This window comes from Vombatus ursinus, unplaced genomic scaffold (genome assembly GCF_900497805.2).
Source record: "Vombatus ursinus unplaced genomic scaffold, bare-nosed wombat genome assembly UNPS02014798.1, whole genome shotgun sequence".
NCBI classification, from domain to species: domain Eukaryota; kingdom Metazoa; phylum Chordata; class Mammalia; order Diprotodontia; family Vombatidae; genus Vombatus; species Vombatus ursinus.
In genome coordinates, this window is record NW_020954576.1 from 26,337,160 (window position 1) to 26,359,690 (window position 22,531).

Here is a 22,531-nt window from a genome sequence, read left to right on the forward strand (position 1 = left end):
ATCTGGTCTCAGATATGTACTAGCTGTGTGACCTTGGGCATGTCACTTAACCCTGTTTGTCTCAGTTTCCTCATCTATAAAATGAGCTGGAGAAGGAAATGGCAAACTGCTCCAGTATCTTTACCGAGAAAACCCCACCTGGGGTCACAAAGAGTCAGACATGACTGAAACGACTAAATGAAAATGAGTTTAGATATTAGGAACATATTTGTCTAAAAAAAGGAGTTTATAAAATTCCTTTTCAATTATTGAGAATAATTTATGCAGCATAATTATTAATTGTTCCTTCACTGATTAATTTTACTTGTAAATCCATCTGGATCAGGCTTCCTCCCCTTTCCTCCCCTTCGTTTGTTCAACGTCAGTTTTTAATATTGAGTTGTATGAGATTTCTACCTCTTGTTTTTCACTTAGTAATAAATTCTAAGGCCCCATATTGTCCATTTTTAGTATTTGTCTAAGGTGTGTACACACACACACACATACACACACTTATACACACATTGATAGAGAAGTTCTATGGGTTGTTGATCCCTAGCTGCACATCACAGTTGGACAGCAGACATTCTTCACAGACTTGATTTTTCTTGTGTGGATAGATAAGTCAAATTCCTTTGAATGATTCTCATTTAGGGAACTCAGCAATGTTCTATGGCATGATGCAGGCAACACAATGTCATATGACAACTGAAACTTTTGGAAGACCTCACTTTCTATATGGAACCTCATTTGCATTTGGATCCTATGTTGAACATTTTTCATGATGGTCACAAACATTTTTAGGAAGCATGTTTCCCTACTTTATGCCAACTTTGAGACTAAACAAAGGATCATCAAATAAATTCCTTTCTCTTGTTAAGTCTTTCAAGGAGTCTTGTATGATTTTGATGAATGCATACCAAATTTTGTCTGTATTGGTCTTCTAATCTCATCCTTAAAGGACCTCTGGACAGCTTTGCTTAGGGGATCCTAAGAGACTTTCTCTAAACTATTTTTCCCATCTACTGCTTCTTGCTGTTTGAGGAAGTGATAATTCTCCACCATAAACTTCCATCATTCTTCTCTGTAAGATTTTACAAGTAAGTTGATATTCTAAAATGATATTGCCCTTAGCTGCCATATCTCTCAAGTTGGTGAATAAAGGGAAGGGAATAAGCATTTATATAGCACCTACTAGGCGCTAGTCATTATAATAAGTGCTTTGCAAATATTAACTCATATAATCAAATAGGTCAAGTTTTTGCTGACTCACTTGCCTATAGTTGTAAAAACACATTATTGTTTTAGTTACTGTATGCTGAAGTGTAATTTTAAACAACTTCCAAAGCTTATTTCTTAATTATCTTAAACATATGCTTATCTTATTTTTTATCTCTTAATATGCATTATTTATGAATCAGTCATAGGGTTAGGGGAAGGCGAGGAAGGCTGGCACTTATGGAATTAGAGATACAATAAGATACATTTTAATATATTAAATAATATATGCATTTTAAACAAATATGCATATTTTAATGCCATAAAATGTTACTCTCTGACCCATAGTTATTAACTATATGAGTAACCAATTTGCATGTATTGTAGTAAAAACTTGAAGCCTCCAAATACAGGAAGATAGAGGAGCTCAGTTTTTGAAAAGAGAGGAGAGATAAGGAGAAGTGCCATTTTCAAGGTTTTACTATGACACCCAAATGTCTTGTACCCACTCTACTATGAGTAAAGGGTTTGCTAAATAAACACACACTTTAGCTAAGACCCTTTAAAGAATGACCATAAATCCCAAATAAGAATATTTTCTATTATTAAGATTTTTCTATATCTAAAGATTAAACATTAAATATATACTATACTTTGGCAGAAGAAGTGTTTCGCCTTCAGCTGATATAAGTGACGTGACCAGAGGAGGGCCTATTTCTTTTTTCCATATAAACAACTGTCTTATGTTCTCAAAACATTTCATAAGATGAGGCTGTGGACCAGAAACATAACTAAATAGCATCATAAAGTCTTGACATGGTCAAGAAAGAATATTCCTAAGCACAGTACTAAAATATTACCTGGATAGCCTCGGGATTTTTGCTTTCAGCCAGAATGTCAATGAGTTCAGCATTGCTAAGAAAGTAAAATCTTGGGAAAATCATTCTCTTCACTTCAAGATATTCCTGTCTCAGAGAACATAGAGAAATATGATTAAGAACCCCAATACACTGATGTGAAGATATCATATATTTTCTATGATATACAATAAATATGCATAAAACCAAAGCCATTGGAGATAAAGTATATATTCCAGCACCATTCTAAAATGACATTTTCTTTTGAAATAGTATGTTATAGTAGAAAGAGTAGAGATTTCATAGCGAGAAGAAACACGGGTTCAAATCCTGTCTTTGACATCAACTGGCAATGTGACCATGGGCAAATCACTTAACCTCTCAGGTTTTCCTCATTTGTAAAATTGAGTGGATACCTATAATAGTCCTTACTTTACAAGACTGTTGTGAGAGAAATGTGCTAACTAATGTATATACTGTATTTTTGTAAATCCTAAAGTGCTTTAGGATGAACAAAATGCGTTTTCAAAACATTTTATTATTAACCACCAGCAAACATATTGCATTGTGGTGGTATTGACATGACTGCTACATAGACCATTTTTGCCATGTTCCTGAGGTATGCCCACCATTATTTTTTCCTTCTGAACTCTTCCAAAGGAAACTGTAAGGACAACTTGGAGGATAGATTCACCTTTAATATTCTTTTACTGCTCATGTGGTAAAGTGTGCCACGGTCAAGGTTAATATGTCACCTCCTGTCCCCTTATTTTCTTGTTAGGTATCATGTTGTTATCTCAGTTGTTATAACATTTCTTTTCCCAAGGAGTTTTCATCTTTTCAAGAATATACCCAGAAAATTTCCAACTTCTCTTTATCTTAAGTGATTTCTCCTTTTCTGAATATTTATTTTTCTCTTAGTAGTCAACACATCCAGAGCCTCTACCAGGTAGCCATTTTCTTGGACTTTGCTATCCTCCAAACCAGGGCAGAAAACATTTTGCTATCAAAGAACAGTGGTTACTCAGAATGAGAGTCGTCTCCACTTTATACAGATTTCATCAGAGCCCAGCATACACCCAAAGTTTGGAAGCCTGGGAGTGACCATGATAAGAGGTCTACTGACCAACTCTTCTTCCACTATCCCTGAAGTTGATACTAACTGCCAGAATTATCTTACCTCTACAGTATAGAAGTGGTTAAAGTATGTAAACAGGGACTTTCTCAAAAGGAAATACACAAATGAGAAATAATGCACAAATGATCAATAACCAAGAAATCTGTTAAAATTATTTACCTGAAAAATAACAATTAAAACAACTCTGAGATGCCACTTTATTGACCAATAAAATGACAAAGACAGTTGAAAACAAAATTCAGTCTTGTTTGGACTGTGTAGACAGTGTTATATGCCTGTGGAAGATTTGTGAATTGCCATAATAATTTTAGAAAGCACTAAAGCATTATATAGAAAGAGTTCTAATGTTTATTCTTTTTCACTTAGTTATCCCACTGAAACTAAATCCTAATGTTGTTATTGAAAGGCAAAAAAATACTTATATGTACAAAAATATTAATAGAAACATTATTTATAGTAGCAGTGCTTTAAAATAATGTGTCCACTGAGCAATGGCTGAACAACTGTGGCATATGAATATAATGGGATATGATTCCAGTGTGGAGAATGTACTGTCCCAAGCTTCAAGGGGTTTTGTGCAGTTGTGTTCAGAGATACTTCTAGGGACTTGTAAATTTTCAGTTCTTCCAAGGTGTTATGATCAAGGGCAAGGTGTTTATTCCTTTCCTGGCCTGTGCTCTGGTCTATGAGCACCCCTTTTCTGTCTTGGAACTGTGAATAGGGGTTTCCTCTCCACAGCCACTACAAGCTCCACCACGCCAGTGCTCCTCCTTGCCCCAGCACCACCACCCAGAACTGGTCCCAGATCCAAGCTCGGGCAAAGCAAGAGAATCCTGCACCAGCAGAGAGATCCCTGCAATCCCCCTCTGATGTATTAAGTGATAATAGAAAGATTACAAATAAAATGATATATACAGAAATATAAATGAAAGAAGACAATTAGAATAACATGCACATTGACTATGGATATGTAATAATGGTAAGGATAATAATAGCAACAAAATTTTTAAAAATAGAAAAGTTAGGAAAGGAAGGTGAAAATTTTGCTAATCTTATCAAAATTAATTTACATTTTAAAACAAATTATAAATAATGTAGTTTATAGTTTCATTTTTCATCTCTTTTTTTAAAATATATTTGGATTTGGTTTCTCTGGATGGTTACTAAGTTTAGAATAAGTAAAAATCCTTTTTAAAGAAATTGGCCTGAGGGGGTGGAGCCAACATAGTGGAGTAAAAGCAGTGACTTGCTTGAGCTCTCCCCCAAAACCCTCCAAATACCTATAAAAAAATGGCTCTAAACAAATTCTAAAACAACAGAACCCACAAAAAGACAGACTGAAACAAATTTCCAGGCCAAGATAGCTTGGATGGTTGATCAGAAAGGTATATTGTGCCAGGCTGGGAGAGGAATGTGCAGAGGGTGCGCCACAGCGAACCTGGAGCAGGCCTCAGAGGGTTGAATTGCAGGCAGCTGGGGTGGTTTCCAGACTTCTCAACCCAGGAACGCCAAAGACAACTTGAAAGGTCAGTGGGAAAAGTCTGTGTCGGAGGGGAGAGAGAGAAGCCAGTGGTCTCAGCTCTAGTCCCCGAGCTTGGTGGGGGCAGCAGCTGCTTCCTGAGCTTTCAGCCCACAGACTGAGGGGGAATCGAGTGGCTGATCAGAGAGGGATTGCAGGGATCTCTCTGCTGGTGCAGGATTCTCTTGCTTTGCCTGAGCTTGGATCTGGGACACAGTTCTGGGTGGCGATGCTGGGGCAAGGAGGAGCACTGGTGTGGTGGAGCTTGTAGTGGCTGTGGAGAGGAAACCCCTATTCACAGTTTCAAGACAGAAAAGAGTGCTTGTGGTCACTCATAGACCAGAGCACAGGCCAGGAAAGGAGTAAACACCTAGCCCTTGATCATAGCACCTTGGAAGAACTGAAAATTTACAGGTCCCTAGAAGTATCTCTGAACACAACTGCACAAAACCCCTGAAGCTTGGGACAGTGCATTCTCCACACTGGAAACAGACTCCTACCTTAACAAAGAGTTTATAACTCAAGTAATTGGCTGGGATCATGAGCAAGCAGCACAAAAAGAGTCAGACTATATTATCTTATTTTGATGACAAAGAAGATCAAAACATACAATCAGAAGAAGACAATGAAGTCAAAGCTCCTACATCCAAAGCCTCCAAGAAAAATATGAATTGGTCCCAGGCCATGGAAAAGCTCAAAAAGGATTTTGAGAAGCAAGTAAGAGAAGTAGAGGAAAAACTGAGTGATGCTAAAGGAGACCCAAAAAAATTCTGAAGAAAACAACACCTTAAAAATAGCCTAACCCAAATGGCAAAAGAGGTCAAAAAAGCCAATGAAGAGAAGAATGCCCTAAAGAGCAAAATTGGACAAATGGAAAAGGAAGTCCAAAAGATTATTGAAGAAAATACTTCCTTAAAAATTAGAATAGAGCGATTGGAAGCTAGTGACTTTATGAGAAATCAAGGCACTGTAACACTAATCAAAAGGAATGAAAAATTAGAAGAGAATGTGAAATATGTCATTGGAAAAACAACTGACCTGGAAAATAGATCCAGGAGAGAGAACTTAAAAATTATTGGACTATCTGAAAGCCATGATCAAAAAAAGAGCCTAGATATCATCTTTCAAGAAATTATCAAGGAAAACTGCCCTGATATTTTAGAACCAGAGGGCAAAATAGAAATGGAAAGAATCCACTGATCACCTCCTGAAAGAAATCCCCAAAGGAAAACTCCAAGGAATGTTGTAGCCAAATTCCAGAATTCCCAGGTCAAAGAGAAGATATTGCAAGCAGCCAGAAGGAAACAATTCAAGTACTGTGGAAACACAATCAGGATAACACAAGATTTAGCAGCTTCTACATTAAGGGTCCAGAGGGCATAGAGTATGATATTCCAGAGGACAAAGGAATTAGGACTACAACCTAGAATCACCTACCCAGCAAAACTGAGGATAATCCTTCAGGGTAGAAAATGGTCATTCAGTGAAAGAGAGGACTTTCAAGGATTCCTGTGGAAAAGACCAGAGCTGAATAGAAAATTTGACCTTCAAATACAAGACTCTAGTGAAACACGGAAGAGGTAAACAGGAAAGAGAAATCATAAGAGACTTATTAAGGTTGAACTGTTTACATTCCTGAATGGAAAGATGATATTTGTAACTCATGAATCCTTTGTCAGTATGAGGGTAGTGGGAGGGAAAAAAATTATATGTTTGTATAGATAGATAGAGGGCACAGGGTGAGTTGAAGATGAAGGGGTGATATCTGGAAAATAAAATTAAGGGATGGGAGAAGATTATACTGGGAGAAGGAGAAAGGGAGAAGTAGAATGGGGTAAAATATCTCACATGAAACAGACAAGAAAAGGCTTTTACAGTGGAGGGGAAATGGGGGAAGGTGAGAGAGAATGAGTGAATCTCATTCTCATAGGACTTGGCTTAAGGAGGGAATAACATACATAACAGAGTTTGGGAATCTATCTTACCCTACAGGAAAATTAGGGGGGAAGGGGACAAGAGAGCAGGGGGTTGATAGAGGGGCCAGCAGATTGAGGGAGGGGATAATCAAAAGCAAACACTTCTGAGGAGGGACAGGGTCAAAAGAGAGACTAGAATAAATGGGGGGTAGGATAGGATGAAGGGAAATATACTTAGTTTTTCACAACAGGACTATTATGGAAGGGTTTTGCAAGACTACACATCTATAACCTGTATTGAGATGCTTGCCTTTTCAATGAGGGTGGGTGGGGAGGAAGGAAGGGAGAAAATTTGTAACCCAAAGTTTTAAAAACACATGTTAAAAAGAAAAAAAAGAAAGAAAGTATCACTTGGGGTTCTGTCAGCTTTTCCTGGGACTTCCAGCAGTGTTCTCCCCTCCTACCTCCAGGCACATGGCAGGGAGAGCATGTGCTTACTTAAGTGAGCCTAAATCTGGACATCTTCGGCACACTTTGCCTTGCATTGAACACAGTAGGTCTACTACCAGAGATATAAGAAATGGATCTTTTCAGCCTTCACAGATACTTTGAGAGTCTGAGGGTTCCTGGCTTCCTGGGTCAGTCTCCCCTGTCAGTGGGATAAGCTTACTGTGACTACATCATTTGTCAGAAAAGATAACCAAGGATAGGGGTGTCCTAAGCCTAAATAGACTAAGAAGAGCCATCATTGGCTGCCCGAGAGATCTGGACTTGTGGCATGTTGGGAAGCAGCATATGCTGGGTAAATGTGAATGAATACCTGTTGAGTTGTCCCAAAGAAATGACCTTAATACATAATGGAGATGGCTATGTTTAAAAAAAAAAAAAGAAAGAAATTGGCCTACTGAACCACACTCTCTATAACATATTGCCATCAAGTTTCAGAGACACAGTAGCACTAACCACCCTAATTTCAATATGATGCTTATCCCACAATTTGGGTTCTCCTCTACCCCCTGATACGTATGAGACTATCAATGGTGCTGTATTGTATACTGTGTTGCGATAATGAAAAGTCCCATGTGATACTGTGCTGTACTGAATGAAAAGATTCTTTATGCTAAAATGACTAAGTTTTACCTCAAGACTTCTCTTTATTTTTTCAAGATACACACTGGTTGCTTGCAACATTTCAAGGATTCCTACTGATATGACTATTTTCAGAGCCTCAGGTTTATTGTCTACTCTTGACGTTATATCTTTCCATATAGAAGTCACGTCAGCAAAAAGCTTTGCTTCTGCTGAAAGCTGCCTTTATAAATAGAAACAAGATCTGAGATGACTTGAATTTTCTAAAGGACTATCTCAATTCTTAACATAAAATAATCTTCTGCCAAGAAATATTTATTATATTTATAAAAATAGGTTTGCACATCATATTGACAGTGCTGTCAATTTATTATATATTGTCCTTTAATAGATTTTGGATATCTGTTCTATTTAAAGTCACAGGAGTTTTGTTAAGGATTTTTGACTCATTCCAATATACTATATACTATTCTTTTGATTTTTTTTTAAAGAAAAAGGATAATGTAAAATGGATAAATAATACATCATAATGCCCTTATTTTAGGTAAGTAGACCTCATCTTATTTAAAATTCTAGGAGCATTTCTTTTTCCATTACGTTGGAAAGGAAATTGATAGAGAACAATGTTAGCACTCTGTCAATGATTGCGACTTAATCATGAATGAGCTTTTAGTCCTTTGTCTGTACTAAAACTTTCTTTTTTTTCTTCTTAAACTAACATATTTATTTTTAGTTTTCAACATTCACTTCCACAAGATTTTGATTTCCAAATTTTCTCCCCATCTCGTCCCTCCCCCCACCCCAAGATGGTATGCATTCTGAATACCCCTTCTCCTAATCTGCCCTCCCTTCTATCTCTCCCCACCTTCTTTTATCCCCTTCCCCTTTAATTTTCCTGTATGTACTAAAACTTTCAAGATGGCATTCAGAGTACTGATAAAACTATCAATAGAAGAAACTTAACCTTATAACCATTATAATTTCCCCAGCCTTTCTCTTTCCTGGTGGCAGCTAGGTAGCACAGTGGATATAGTGTGATGCCTGGGGTCAGGAAGACTCATCTTTGTGAGTTCAAATCTGGCCTCAGACACTCACTAGCTGTGTGACCCTGGGCAAGTTACTTAACCCTGTTTTCCTCAGTTCCCTCATCTGTAAAATGAGCTGGAGAAGGAAATGTCAAAGCACTCCAATATCTTTGCCAAGAAAACCCCAAATGGGGTCATAAAGAGTCAGACAGAACTGAAAACGACTGAACAACAACAAAATTCTCTTTCCTGAGCTCCAATCCCACACCAGTGCCTATTAGATATTTTGAACCACATCTCCCTTAGGCATCTCAAACTCAACAAGTCCAAAATAGAATCCACTAACTTTTCCTCCCAAACCTGTCTTCTAAACTTTCCTATTATCGTTTAAGACACCACCACCCTTCCAGACATTCCAGTTGACAATTTCAGTGTCATCCTAGTCTTCTCACCCTCATTCACCCACTTATCCATCAGTTGCCAAATCTTATCATTTCTATCCTACAACATCTCTTACATACATTCCCCTCTGTCTACTCACATAGCCACTGTCCTAGCTCATGCTCTTCTTATTACGTCTTGCCTGGACTATTACAGTGGTCTATTTGGTATCCCTACTCAAGCCTCTCTCCACTCGGCTGCCAAAAAGATTTTCCTAAAGTGTGCATCTCACTATGTTAGCTCCCCACTCAATGATCTCCAGTAGCTTTTATTACTACTGAGATCACAGAAACTTTTCTTTGAAACTTAAAGATATTCACAACCTGTCCCCTTTGTAGCTTAACAGTCTTCCTAAACATTACTTCCATCTGCCTGCTCTATGGTCCTGGTGAATTGGCCTAACCAATGCTCTGCAGATAGAGTATTCCATTTCCCATCTCTACATCTTTGTATTAACTATCCTCTATAACTGGAATTCTCTCTGCCTTGTAGGATTTCTGTCATCCTTCAAAACTCAGCCCCCAGTGCCTTTCTTTGTCCCCTCAACTACTTCTCCTCTAAGCTTATCTTGAATTATTTACCATATGTGTATTATCAATATTTATGTACATATTGTTTACCCCATCAGAATATACGCTCTTTGAATGCAGAAGTACTTTTCATCTTTCTTTTGATCTGCAGTGCTTAGCACGGTGTGAGGCTCATAGAAAGCACTTGATAAATGCTTGTTAATTGACTTGTTTTGTTCAATACTAAAGAAAGTCCAGCCCAGAGAAACATAATGCTACTAAATACAATATGACTTAACATGATGATGATGATGCCTATCACTAAGTATATAGACTGGGCAGTCTGGAACTATTTTCGTAGTCTTGTAGTACGGGAAACAAAAAGAAACAATTGCAATTTTCCCATTTTCCTTATATTTTCATCTCACTAATTGAAGAGTGAGCCCCTCTAGAAATGATATTTGGAATTGTCATCCTAAAAAAAATTATAATAAAGATTTCTTTGCTCTTCAAAGACCTCTGTAACTTGGCCCCTTCCTCGCTTTTCTGTCTTCTCACACTGTACTCCCGTCTGTATACTCTACAATTCAGTGACACTGATCTCCTTGCCTCTTCACTCATAGGACAATCTATCTCCTGACTGACCTTGTATCTTCTGACTGACCCCCATGCCTGGAGGGCTATACCTTTCCAGCACAGTCTCTTGCCTAACCTGAAGTTTCAGCTAAACTTTCACCTTCTTCAAGAAGTCTTTCCATATCTACCTCAATGCTAGCACCTCCCCTCTGGAATTGCCTCCCATTTACTCTGTGGATATTTTATATGTACATAGTTGTTTGCATATTCTCTCCCTCATTATACTTGGTATGACTGTGTTTTGCTTTTTTTTTTTTTACAGACCTACAGCTTAGCCCAGTACTAAGCACTTAATAAATGCTTGTTAACTTATTTGTCAAGTTATATTTTGATCTGTAGCCCAAAATAATCTTAATGTATTCAGTTAAAGAAACTTAATATGGTAAAAGTAATAAAAAATGGGAGAAATAACATACATTTTCCAGTAAATATCTATTTTACTTTGTATACCTTCGTATTTCAGGAGCAAGAAAAATGGGTTCAAGATAAAGCCAGTTTCTTTGACATGTCATCCACTCATCCAAAGTGTGAGAGAAAAGTTCCAATTTCTGGTCCCAGTCATCTGCAAGAGACTATATTAAAAAGAACATTTTTAATAAAACAAAATCTAAATACTGCCAATATTCTTTTTTAGAGAAAGAATACTCAACATTAGCAAGGATTTCTGTTGAGGGTCATAATCAGAGGAAGAATCAATAGTCATGAATTTGTTTTTAAGAAAAATTCACTTTTTACTTTTTGTTCTAATAGACAACAATATAAAACATTTCACTTGTCCACTTTCAGAATTAAGAAATGGGATAATAAATATTCAACAAATACAATAAATAAGTAGATATAGAAATACATCATATGGGGGTGGGGGAGAAAAGAAAAAGACGGAAGGAAGGAAAGAAGAAAGGGGGAAGGGAGAGAGGGAAGGAGGGAGGGAGGGAGAGACACAGAGAGAGGAAAAAAAAAGAGACAGAGCACAGAAGCTTATGAGGTTATCTCACTACCCTCATTCTTCCTCCTCTGCTACAATGGGACTATAAGATCCAATGCAGTAACTTCAGCAATGTACTCTATTATTTCTTAGCTCTCTTGCTACCCTTACTGGTAACTCCCAAATTTTCCTAGACATTCTTCCCAGAATGAAGATGCTAGATGTTAATCCAGTTTATTTTTTAAAATTTATATATTTTGCCAAGGTACTCTGCATTTAGCTTTCTTAACAACAGACACTTCTTCAGCCTTTATTTAGCTTTAGGAGCGGGAACCCAAAACAATGCTACATGTAATTTATTTTACCAGGACACAGGTCTTATAGCTCAAAGTGGCAGTGTCCTATCTGATCAGACAACTGTAGATTTAGAGCCGAAAGGGAAGTATTCATTTTAGAGTTCCTCTAATCTAATGCCCTCACATTATTTTTTTAACCTTTAAATTCTCTTTTAAATTAAATTTTGTGTGTTTTTAAATAAAAAGTTGATATTCTTTCTTACACTGAGACCTCAACTGGAGGGAGAGGAGGTGGTGGGAATCAAACCCTTGAGATGTGTGTAATCAAGCAAAACAAATTCCCTGATTGGCCACGTTCAAAAATTATGTCTCTCATTCTACAGTGAAAGTTCATCACTTCTCTATCAAGCCTAGAAATCTCTTCCTTATCTCTAACTCCTGGCTTCCCTGGCTTCCTTTAGGTCTCAGCTAAAGTCCCATATTCTGCAAGAAGTTTTTCCTGGTCCTCCTTAATATCAGCACCTTTTATCCTAGATTATCTTCAACTTATTCTTGGTGTATATTGTTTATACATAGCTGTTTGCATGCGATCACCCCCATTCGACTCGGAGTTCCTAGAAATCAGGGACTGTTTTCTGTCCTTAGCACAATACCTGGCACATAGTAGGAGTTTAATAAATGTTCGTTGGCTTGACTCACCAGGAGGTGGGTAACTTTTTTAAACACTAGTCCTGTGGAAGATGATTAGTCATTGCACTGATCAGAGTCCTAAAGTTTTTAAAAATTCTTTGTTTTTACAGTATTGTTGTTATATAAATTGTTTTTCTTGTTCTTCTCACTTTAGTGTGTATTAGCTCATACATGACTTCCTGTATATCAGAAAAGTAATTTCTTCCTTTTTCCTCTTATTTGTTTTGAATGTGATCCTTTATGTCAGAATCATGAACGTATTTGGAGCTTGTCTTGGCATATAATGTGAGATGTAGATCTATTATCTACTTTCTGGAAGACTGCTTTATTGTTTTCCCCAGAAATTTTTGTTAAATAGTGAATTCTTATTCCAATAGCTTGGGTTTGGGGGTTTATCAAACACTTAGCTATTATGTCCATTTGTTTCTATATGATGTGTACCTAATCTCTTTCACTTATCAACCTCTCTATTTTTTTAACCAGTACCAAATTGTCTTGATAATTGCTGTTATGTAATGTAGTTTGAAATCTGAGGTCCTTTCCTTCATACTTTTAAAAATTATTTCCTTTGAGAGTCTCTCTACCATTTCTTTTATAATTCTGTCATTAGTGATTTTATTTGTGTGAATGTTTTTAAATTTTAGGTAAGCAACATTTTTCCTTTTTTGCTCTCTCTCATTTGGTTAAGAAATTTTTCCTCTAGTCATAGTTGAAAGGTACCTGATCTTGTCTAATTTGCATTTTTTACAGTGTATGCTTTTATGTTCAGAAAACATATCCATTTTTGGAAATATTGTGTTATATTATCATAATACAAAACAACACAACATATGATAGAATATAGTATAGTATAGTATAATATAATGATATAATATGATATGACATGACATGATATGATATGATATGATATGATATGATATGATATGATATGATATAAATCAGATGCTAGTCTAATGGCCGGTTTTCCTAAAAGTTTTTGTCAAAGAGAGGGTGCTTCCTCCAGTAATTTATATTCTTGGGTTTATTGTTGTTTTCATGTCCTCTTTTCCTCATGTTTCTTGCTTATATGTTTTATTTTACAATTCTATTTTTTCTATTCTTTAACCAATACCAGAAAGTTTTAATGACTACTGCTTTATTTTATACTTGTCATATACTTTCAAGTTTGCAAGACTATGCCACCTTCATTTATACTTTTTTCTCATAATTTCCCTTGCGATTCTTTTGAACATTTTATTATTTTGAATAATGTGGCACCAAATATGTAAATTCATTTTGGTGTTACTGTCATATTGGCACAGATTTCTTTTCATTTTTGTTAAGACTGTTTTGGAGTTGTATATATAATAAATCTTGTGAGTGTCTTTGTAGGTTAAATTCAGACATTTGATGCATTTTATAGGGTTTTGGGGGAGAATTAAATTTTTCTTAATGTTTTTCCTGGGTTTTGTTAGTACTGCATAGAAACAATAATTCAATCTTGGATTTATTTTGTATCCTGAAACACTGCTGTGGCTATTGGTCAATAAATTAAATTCTTCATTGATTCTCTCAGTGTTTCTCAGTGTCATTTACAAGGATTATTTTGTCAATTAGTCAATCAATAAACATTTAATAAGTACCTATTATGTGCCAGGTGACTCCTTGTTCTTTTTCACTTGCTTCATCTTTGACTTTGTTTTCTTGTCAATTGGTCAACAAGGAAAAATAGTAAGCAGTGCTAGGCACAGGCAGTACAAAGATAAAAATGAAACAATCCTGGCTCTCAAGCAGCTTATATTCTAATTTGTCTTACTGTTATAGGACGTTTGTAGGACTATGATAAATAATAGTAGAGAGAGGGACTATCTTTGTTTTAGCCTTCTGTGTACAGGGAAAGTTTCTCATATTTTTCTACTACAAACAATGCTAATTCTTAGTTTTAAATATTCTTTCAATAACATTAAAGAAGGGCCCTTTCATGTCTATACTTGTTAAAAAAAAAACCCTAAAAAAATCTATTGAAATAATCTGTGGTTATTGTAATCTTTGTTCTTTATGTTACTAATTTTGCTAATTATTTTCCTAATGTTAAGCCAACTTTGTATCAGTGGCATGAATCCAACTTAGTCATAGAGAATTATTTTTCTGAATATATTTCTGTAGTTTCCTGGTGAAGATTTTATTTGAAATTTTTGCATCAATACTGATAAGAGAGATTAGATAGTTTTCTTTTTCTGTTTGGTCTGTGTTTCCTTGGCACAATGGCCATTTTTTGTCTCATAAAAAGAGTTTGGTAGAGTGTTATTGAATCTATTTTTGAGAATAATTTTTATAACACAGGAATGAATTGCTCTTTAAATATTTGATAGAATTTATTTTTCTTCATTACTTGATTTGAGGTGATAAGGTGTGAGAAACATGCCGAGAATTAACTCACTTTGATGTACTCTGTCTTATGAGTTTCTTTATTTTCAATAAGGAAAAATCCTAACTTTCTACTCAGGAAAAATAGGATTTGCATGTCACTTAAATGAAAAGATAAACACTTTTATGGAAAACAATATCTAATATTTATAATACTTGAAAAGAGTTCTTTAAACATACTAATTCCTTTGATTTTCACAACAACCTTTTTTTTTTTGTTTGTTTTGGTGAGGCAATTGGGGTTAAATGACTTGCCCAGAGTCACATAGTTACAGAGTATTATGTGTCTCAAGTTCATATTTGAACTCAGGTCCTCCTGAGTCAGGGCCAGTGCTCTATGCACTGCGCCACCTAGCGGCTCCGCTTCACAATAACCTCGAGAGCTAAATGTCTAATCTCCATTTACATATGATAAACTGAGGCTGAAAATTTTTAAAGTAACTTGCCCAGGTTCACACAAATGTGTGAGACAGGATTCAAGCTCAGGTCTTCCTGACCCCAGCTCCAACCCTAAACCTGATGGTCTTTTAAGATACTGGTGATAAAAGAGTTTTCAAGTCATGCAGTGATTTCATAACTGTATATATAAATCTTATCTGTTGGAATTCCTCTAAGCTGAATGAAATGGAATTGAAGGCTTGCTGGTGAAAAGTTCCCTCTACTTTGTATAATATTCCAATATAATATGCCAGAAAGTGTAAAATGTTCTTGATTTTAAAAAGATCATAGTTGTAGTAATGTTGTATTAAATGAAATCTAATGCTTTTAAAGAAAGGCCTAAACTGGGATTATGTGCATTTAAAATATATTTCTTTGTTAAAACTGTTTCTGTACTTAACTCATATCATCATCAGATATTCAGTGCACTCTATATTCATGTCACTAGCACCCAGAACAGTACCTGATGATATGTGCTTAATAAATACATGCTGATTGATTGATTCTGGTGTAGTTTGGTCTGCTAGGTATTGTAGGAAATACAAATACTTTCACAAAATTTCAATTTTCTGGCATTTATTCAATTATGCTAAAATTTTAAGTAAAAAACATCTATGTTTAAATCACTAAAAGACACAAAAGAATAACATATACAGCCTTGAAGGTTACAGAATACAAAAGCTGTAAACAAAGCATTAAATATCAAAACAGTAAAAATCTTTCTTGTGTAATATTTACCTTCATTGCCCCGAGATAGGGAGATCCTTTAATTGTTGCAATTATAACTTGAGACTCCTCTAACTGAGCTAATATATCATCTATGGATGAAAGAATAAGGATCGTGAAAGCATCTGTCTGATGGGGAGTCAAACGTAAGGGAGTATTGCTCCACAGCTCAATAATCTTAAACAGCATTTTTTCCAGAGCAGCTTCATTCGTTGCTATTGCTGATATTTCAATGATTTTTTCTTCGTAGCGATACAACTGAAATAAACGAAATATCCCTGAGTGCCCAATACAATAATTACTAATATGTTTTAATTCAAGATCTCATTTTCATGGGATACTTACTAAGATTTCATAAACTTCCCATATTAATGAGACCCACAGATGATTTCCTAAGTACCATTTGTATTAGCAGGTTCCCAGGGGACCCAAATCAGCTGAACTCCCTCCCAGATAAGTGCCTATGGATTTAATTTTTAAACTTGAGGATTACGTGACCTACCTCAGCAGCCCCTTCCTTTAATAGCCCCAATGTTTAAACACTCATACTATGAAGATTTTTCCCCTTAAATCTAACCATTTAGCCAAAATCAAATATTTTAAGCTCCTCAAAGACAGTGTCTATTTGACTTTTCTCTTGATAGCTCTAGAACTTAGCACAGTACCTTGCCTAGTAGGCAACACATAAATTATTTGTTTAATTTTACTGAACTGAAAAATCTCTTATTGTTGTGTTCATTTTCTGCTCTGCTCTTCCTGGAAATGAAAGTAGAGATCTTTCAGCCATCCATTCGCCTCACAAACACCAACTCCTTTTGCTTTTTAAAATTACCTTAATAATTTTTATTGGTCCTATTATGTAAGAATTCTTTTCCATTTCTCCATGTTTCCTTAAAAATATGGAGACCAATAAATAGCTAGTAATGAACCACATTGGCAGGCCAACACACATCATCTGAGTGACTGTTTTTCTGTATAGTGTTAGAGTTTAGCAGAAAAGCAACACTGTTTTCAAAGAGAGCACATTGCTTTCTTTAATTTATCCTTATCCATCCCAGCTGGCACTTGTAGAAATATATTTAGTAAAATGAAGTAGCAAAGTCCAAACGCCTACACTATCCTCCCCCCAGCCCTGCTAACGTCTGCAACCCCACAGGATTTGTATTCAAAGTGAAAGTGGCAGGGGTGGGGGGAGCAACTAAGTGGCACAGTGGATTGAACAGCTGGCTCTGGAGCCAGGAGGACTTGAGTTCAAATCCGACCTCAGACACTTGACACTTGTTGTGTGTGTCCCTGGGCAAATCACTTAACGCCAATTGCTTCAACATTAAAAAAAAAAAAAAAAAGTGAAAGTGAAAATAGTTGGATTCCCTTAGGCTAGCCTAACCTTTCCAGAGGTGCCACAGTAGTCATAGGTCTGTCTGTCTGTCTCTCTCTGTCGTGTGTGTGTGTGTGTGTGTGTGTGTGTGTGTGTGTGTGTATTACCTTTCCATCCCTGCCCAAATGTGTTTTGGAGAGGCTGAGAACCTAGACGAACGGAACTCTGAAGTGCCGCAGATTCGCGCACCTACCTCAAGCTCCAGAAATTGCTTTACCGTGCTCTGTCTATCCAAAGTAAGCGCCTGCCCGATAATCACCTGTATCGCCTCCCAATGCCGAATTTTAAGACAAGGATTTACCAAGGCGACGATAGTAGGCAAGCCTTGTTTAAAATCCATTACTGATTGCTTAAGAGTTTTTACCATAGAATTTTTTGGTAAACCTGTAAATCAAAACAGCACGATAAGGTTTTGGGGACACTTTTTTTTTTTAATGTATTCAGTTTCTATCATTCTTAAAAGCAACATATATGATAGCTACTCATTACTAATACCATTCCTATTTTTAAGTTTGTCTCTTTTTTTATCTTTCATCATTCAACCTCTTAGGTAAAGCTGTCTCCATTTATTACATTGACTCCATTTTTTACTTCTTATCTACTTCTTTAGGTAAATATATTTTTATTCATTTCATTAAATATTTCCCTATTACATTTAAAATTTTTAACGTTTTTAAAAATTTTGTTTCAATTTCTCTCCTGCCCCTCCCCCACCCCTTGAGAAGGTAAGCAATATGATTATCCATGTGAAATCATGCAAAACATATTTCCATATTAGCCATGTTGCAAAAGAAAACACACCAAAAAAACCAAGAAAGAACAATAAAGTGAAAAAAGTATGCTTCAGTCTGTACTCAGGATTCATCAGTTGTCACTCTGGCGGTGAACAGCATTTTTTCATCATAAGTCTTTTGGAATTGTCTTGAACTACCATCTTGATCAGAGCAGCAGAGTCCTTCACAGTTTTAATCATTGTTATAATATTGCTGTTAATGTTCTCACTCACTTCTTAACATCATATAATCTGACTTTTTTCTTCATCACGACTAAAACTGTTCTCTCCAAGGTCACCAATGTAGTCTTCATTGTTAAATATAATGACCTTTTCACAATTCTCGTGCTTTGTGGTCTTTCTACGATATTTGGCACAGTTCACCAGCCCCTCCCCCTCCATACTTTCTGCTGTCTGAGTTTTTAGGGTAGTATTCTGTTGTGGTTCTCTTTCTTTCTGTTTGACTAGTCCTCAATCTCTTTTGCAGAATCAGTATCCATTTCCTGCTTCCCATGTTTGTGTGTACTTTTTGCTTTTGACCCGGTTACTCCTCTTTTCTCATCTCACCATCTCCCTTGGGTTGAACTGTCATTTCTATGCAGATGACTCTCAAATCTATTCATTCAACCCAGGGGTGGGCAACCTATGGCCTTGAGGCCACACATGGCCTTCTAGATTCTAAAGTGTGGCCTTTTGACTGAATCCAAATTTTACAGAACAAATCCTTCAGCCTTTATCTCTTTCCTGAACTCTTGTCCCAAATAACCAAAATCCTGCTGGGCATTTCCACTTGGCTGTCCAAAAGCCTTAACAAACTTAACATGTTCAATTCTCAACTCATATTTCTCACTTAATCCACTCCTCCTGTTGGGGGCACTACCACTCTTTCAGGATGACAGAGGGGAGTAAGTACCGTAAACACAGGACCTAAACACACACACACACACACACACACAAACGGTTCCGTTTTGTTTTCTCTAAGTGAGGAAAGAGAAGAGAAGGGAAAAGGAATATAGAAATAAGGAAGAAACTGGGAAGCAGAGGGAAGAGCTTACTATTTCACATGATTTAGGTGCACAAGGAAAAGAATATACAGACATGTTAAGAAGAGTGGGGGAAAGTGGGCATATCATTAAACTAACTCTCATCCTAACTGAATAAAGGAGGATTGGACCCATGAACAAGTTTGGTGTGGAAATACTATAAGGGAAATGGGGAAATAGGTAGGGAAAGAGAAAAAAGGAATGGGCCTTGAAGAGGTAGAAGAGAGTCAGTAAGGAAATAGTCACAATCTATCACAAGCAGACTTCACTTTTGGATTGTAGATCATAAAGCGGGAGATTTAAATGAGCAATAAATGCAAGAGCCAGAGACCAGGATCTGGGCTTGGTGAAGGGCAGTGGTGCAGAGGAGTAGAAAAAGATTACTTCAAATATAGGGTACTAGTACTGATGGGATTTCTTCTCTTTTTCTACCCCATTCTTCTTTGCAAAGATGGAGGGCAGGGGAAAAAGAGGAAAAAGTATAAGAGAATGTGACAGAAAGAAATACACAACTAACAATCATTACTGTGAACGTGAATAGAATGGATTCACTCATGAACAAGAAGAGGATAGCAGAATAAATTAGAAAGCAGAATCTAACAATATGTTGTTTATAAGAAGTATATAATATCAATACTTAGTATATGTGATACTTTTTACATATTATACAAACACACATACATATACGTACATAGGTAGGATTTAAGTACTTAAATGAAAAGCTGATTGAATTAAAAGGAATAAGTAAATCTATAATAGTTGGGCACCTCAATGTTCTATTTTCAGACTTAGAAAAATCTAAAAAATATGAATAATATAGGATAGACTGAAAAAGAATTTTAGAAAAGTTTAATATGTTAGACCTCTAGTGATTACTGAATAGGAATAGAAACTATTATACATGTTATATATACATGCACATACATGCATATGTACACACACACACACACATATATATATATGACTTACATGTATCCGGATATAAGTATGTTTCTTATCTATGTGCAGCATAATTACAAAAATTAACCATGTGATAGGGCATAAAAACTTTAAAAAAATGAAAAATGGAAATAGTAAACACATCCTTTACTGAACTCAATACAATAAAAATTTATCATCAATACATGACATTTGAAAAAAGAATTGAAACTTAAATGGATGTCAAATTACAACCCTAAAGAATATATAGGGCAGTGAGGTGGTGTAGTGGATAGAGTACCAGCCCTGGATTCAGGAGGACCTGAGTTCAAATCCGGCCTCAGACACATAACACTTACTAGCTGTGTGATCCTGGGCAAGTCACTTAACCCCATTGTCTATCCTTAAAAAGAAGAAGAAGAAGAAGAAGAAGAATATATAGATCAAGGAACAAATCATAGAAACAATAGATCTAACACTTTTCAATAAGATTAGGGGTAAAGCAAGGAGGCCAACTGTTACCACTACTATTTGACACAGCTCAAATACAGTTTGATATATACTCTTTGTAATAATAATACAAGAAAAAGAAATTAAAGAACTAAGGAGGTGCAAAGAAAAATAAAAAGTTTTGCTTTTTGCAAATGTTAATAACATCATGAACTCCAGAGATTCAACTAAAATTCAAGAGAAGCAATTAATAACCATCAAATTAGCAGGATAAAAATAAATCTACACAAATCATTAGATTTTCTGTACGTTACCAACAAAATCCAACAGAAAGAGATAGAAAAAAAAGTTCCTTTCAAAATGACTAATGTATAAAATGTATACAATGTATAAATGTATGTATAAAACAGAAAGTATAAAACATCTGGGGGTCCACCTACCAAGACACATATGAAATAACTATAACTATAAACCTTTATTTACAGAAATAAAAATGAACAAATAGTTGGAAAGTTACTGATTGCTCGTAGCTGAGCTGTGCTAATGTAAAGAAAATAATAATACTTCCAAAAGTAATTTAAAGATAGAGCACCATACTAATTAAACTATAAAGAATTGCTTAATAAAACTGGAAACAAGAATAATAAAACTGATCTGGAAGAAGCAAAGGTCAAGAATTTTAAGGGAAATAGTTTTTTTTAATTGGGAATGAAGGGGGCCCAATAGTATCAAGTCTCAAGCTATCCTATGAAACAATAATCATCAGGACTATTTGCTATTAGCTAAAAAATAGAAAGATTGATCAGTAGAAAATATTAGGTACATAAGACAAAGTAGGAAATAAACACAATACCATAGTGTTTGATAAGCCCAAAGACTTCAATCATTGAGATAGGAATCACTATCCAACAATAACTGCTAGAGAAACTGGAAATCTGTCTGACAGAAATTAGGTTTAGGTCAATATCTCATATCATATGCCACAATAAATAGGAAATGAATGCATGACAGATATAAAAGATCACTTATCAAACAAATTTGAGGAGCATGGAAGGCAATACATTGCATAATTACGGAAAAGGAAAGAATTCTTAACCAAAGAATAGAAGAATTACAAAAGATAGAATGGACAATTTTGATTACATAAGAGTGAAAATCTTTTTCCACACATAATGATTTCAGATAAACTTAGAAGAAAAACATTTCACTTGTGTGGTGGGGAAATATTGTAGTTAAGTTTCTCTGAAAAGGCTTGATGTCCAAGATATGTAGAAAATTAATTCAAATGAGAACAAGAGCTATTCTTCAAATGATAAATGGTCAAAGGATTTGAAGATAAAGCTCTGAAGGAAAGAAACCCAAACTATCACTTAATATATGTAAAAAAAAAAGTGTTCCTAATCACTGAAAGATATGTAAATTAAAACAACTCTGAGGTTCCACCTCATAGCCAGTAGATTGCAGGAAAGTGGCTATTATTGGAAAGGGGTAGACAGGTATACTGATATATTGTTGGTGGAGGCATGAATTGATCTATACACTATATAAAGCCATTTTCACTAAACACAGTTAGGTAGCATAATGAATATAGTGCTGGACCTCAAAGTAAGGAAAACTTGAGTTCAAATCCAGTCTCAGACATTTACTAGCTATGTGATCTTGGGAAAGTCTTTAAACCTTTCTCATCTGTGAAATAGAAATCATAATAGCATTTACCTTCTATAGCACTTGTTAACATCAAATGAGATATTTGTAATGAACTTAGCATAGTGCCTGGCATATAGTAGGTGCTATATAAATTCTAGCTATTTCTTATTATTATTTCTAAACTGTGCATATCAGTTCATAATTCAATACCACTAGTAGGCATATGCCACAAGGATATCAAAGAAAGAAGGAAAGGATCAATATATATAAGAATATTCATAACAGCACTTTTTGTTATAACAAAGAACTAGAAACTAAGGGATGCTCATTAATTGAAGAATGGTTGAACAAATTTTGTTTTATAAATATAATGGAAAATTATAACACCATAATAAATGCTGTTAACAGATAGATTCAGAGAAACCTGGGAGGAATTGTATAAACTGATGCAGAGCAAAATGAGCAGAACCAGAACAATTTATACAATAACTACAACATTATAAAGAAAAACTGCT

The 22,531-nt window shown here is 35.6% G+C and overlaps 1 protein-coding gene across 1 annotated transcript in view; it reads right to left on the reverse strand.

Moving 5' to 3' along the window:
- The window catches only part of LOC114049395 (dynein heavy chain 14, axonemal-like), a 343,809-nt gene that overhangs the window by 251,243 nt on the left and 70,035 nt on the right, over positions 1 to 22,531 (reverse strand). Inside the window, exons 19-24 of the mRNA XM_027870678.1 lie at positions 17,380 to 17,570; positions 15,821 to 16,066; positions 10,778 to 10,899; positions 7,768 to 7,939; positions 2,058 to 2,162; positions 1,851 to 1,969 (exon numbers count right to left, since the gene is read on the reverse strand). Coding sequence (XP_027726479.1) covers positions 1,851 to 1,969; positions 2,058 to 2,162; positions 7,768 to 7,939; positions 10,778 to 10,899; positions 15,821 to 16,066; positions 17,380 to 17,570 — 955 coding nt within the window. The remainder of the gene's footprint in view (positions 1 to 1,850; positions 1,970 to 2,057; positions 2,163 to 7,767; positions 7,940 to 10,777; positions 10,900 to 15,820; positions 16,067 to 17,379; positions 17,571 to 22,531) is intronic.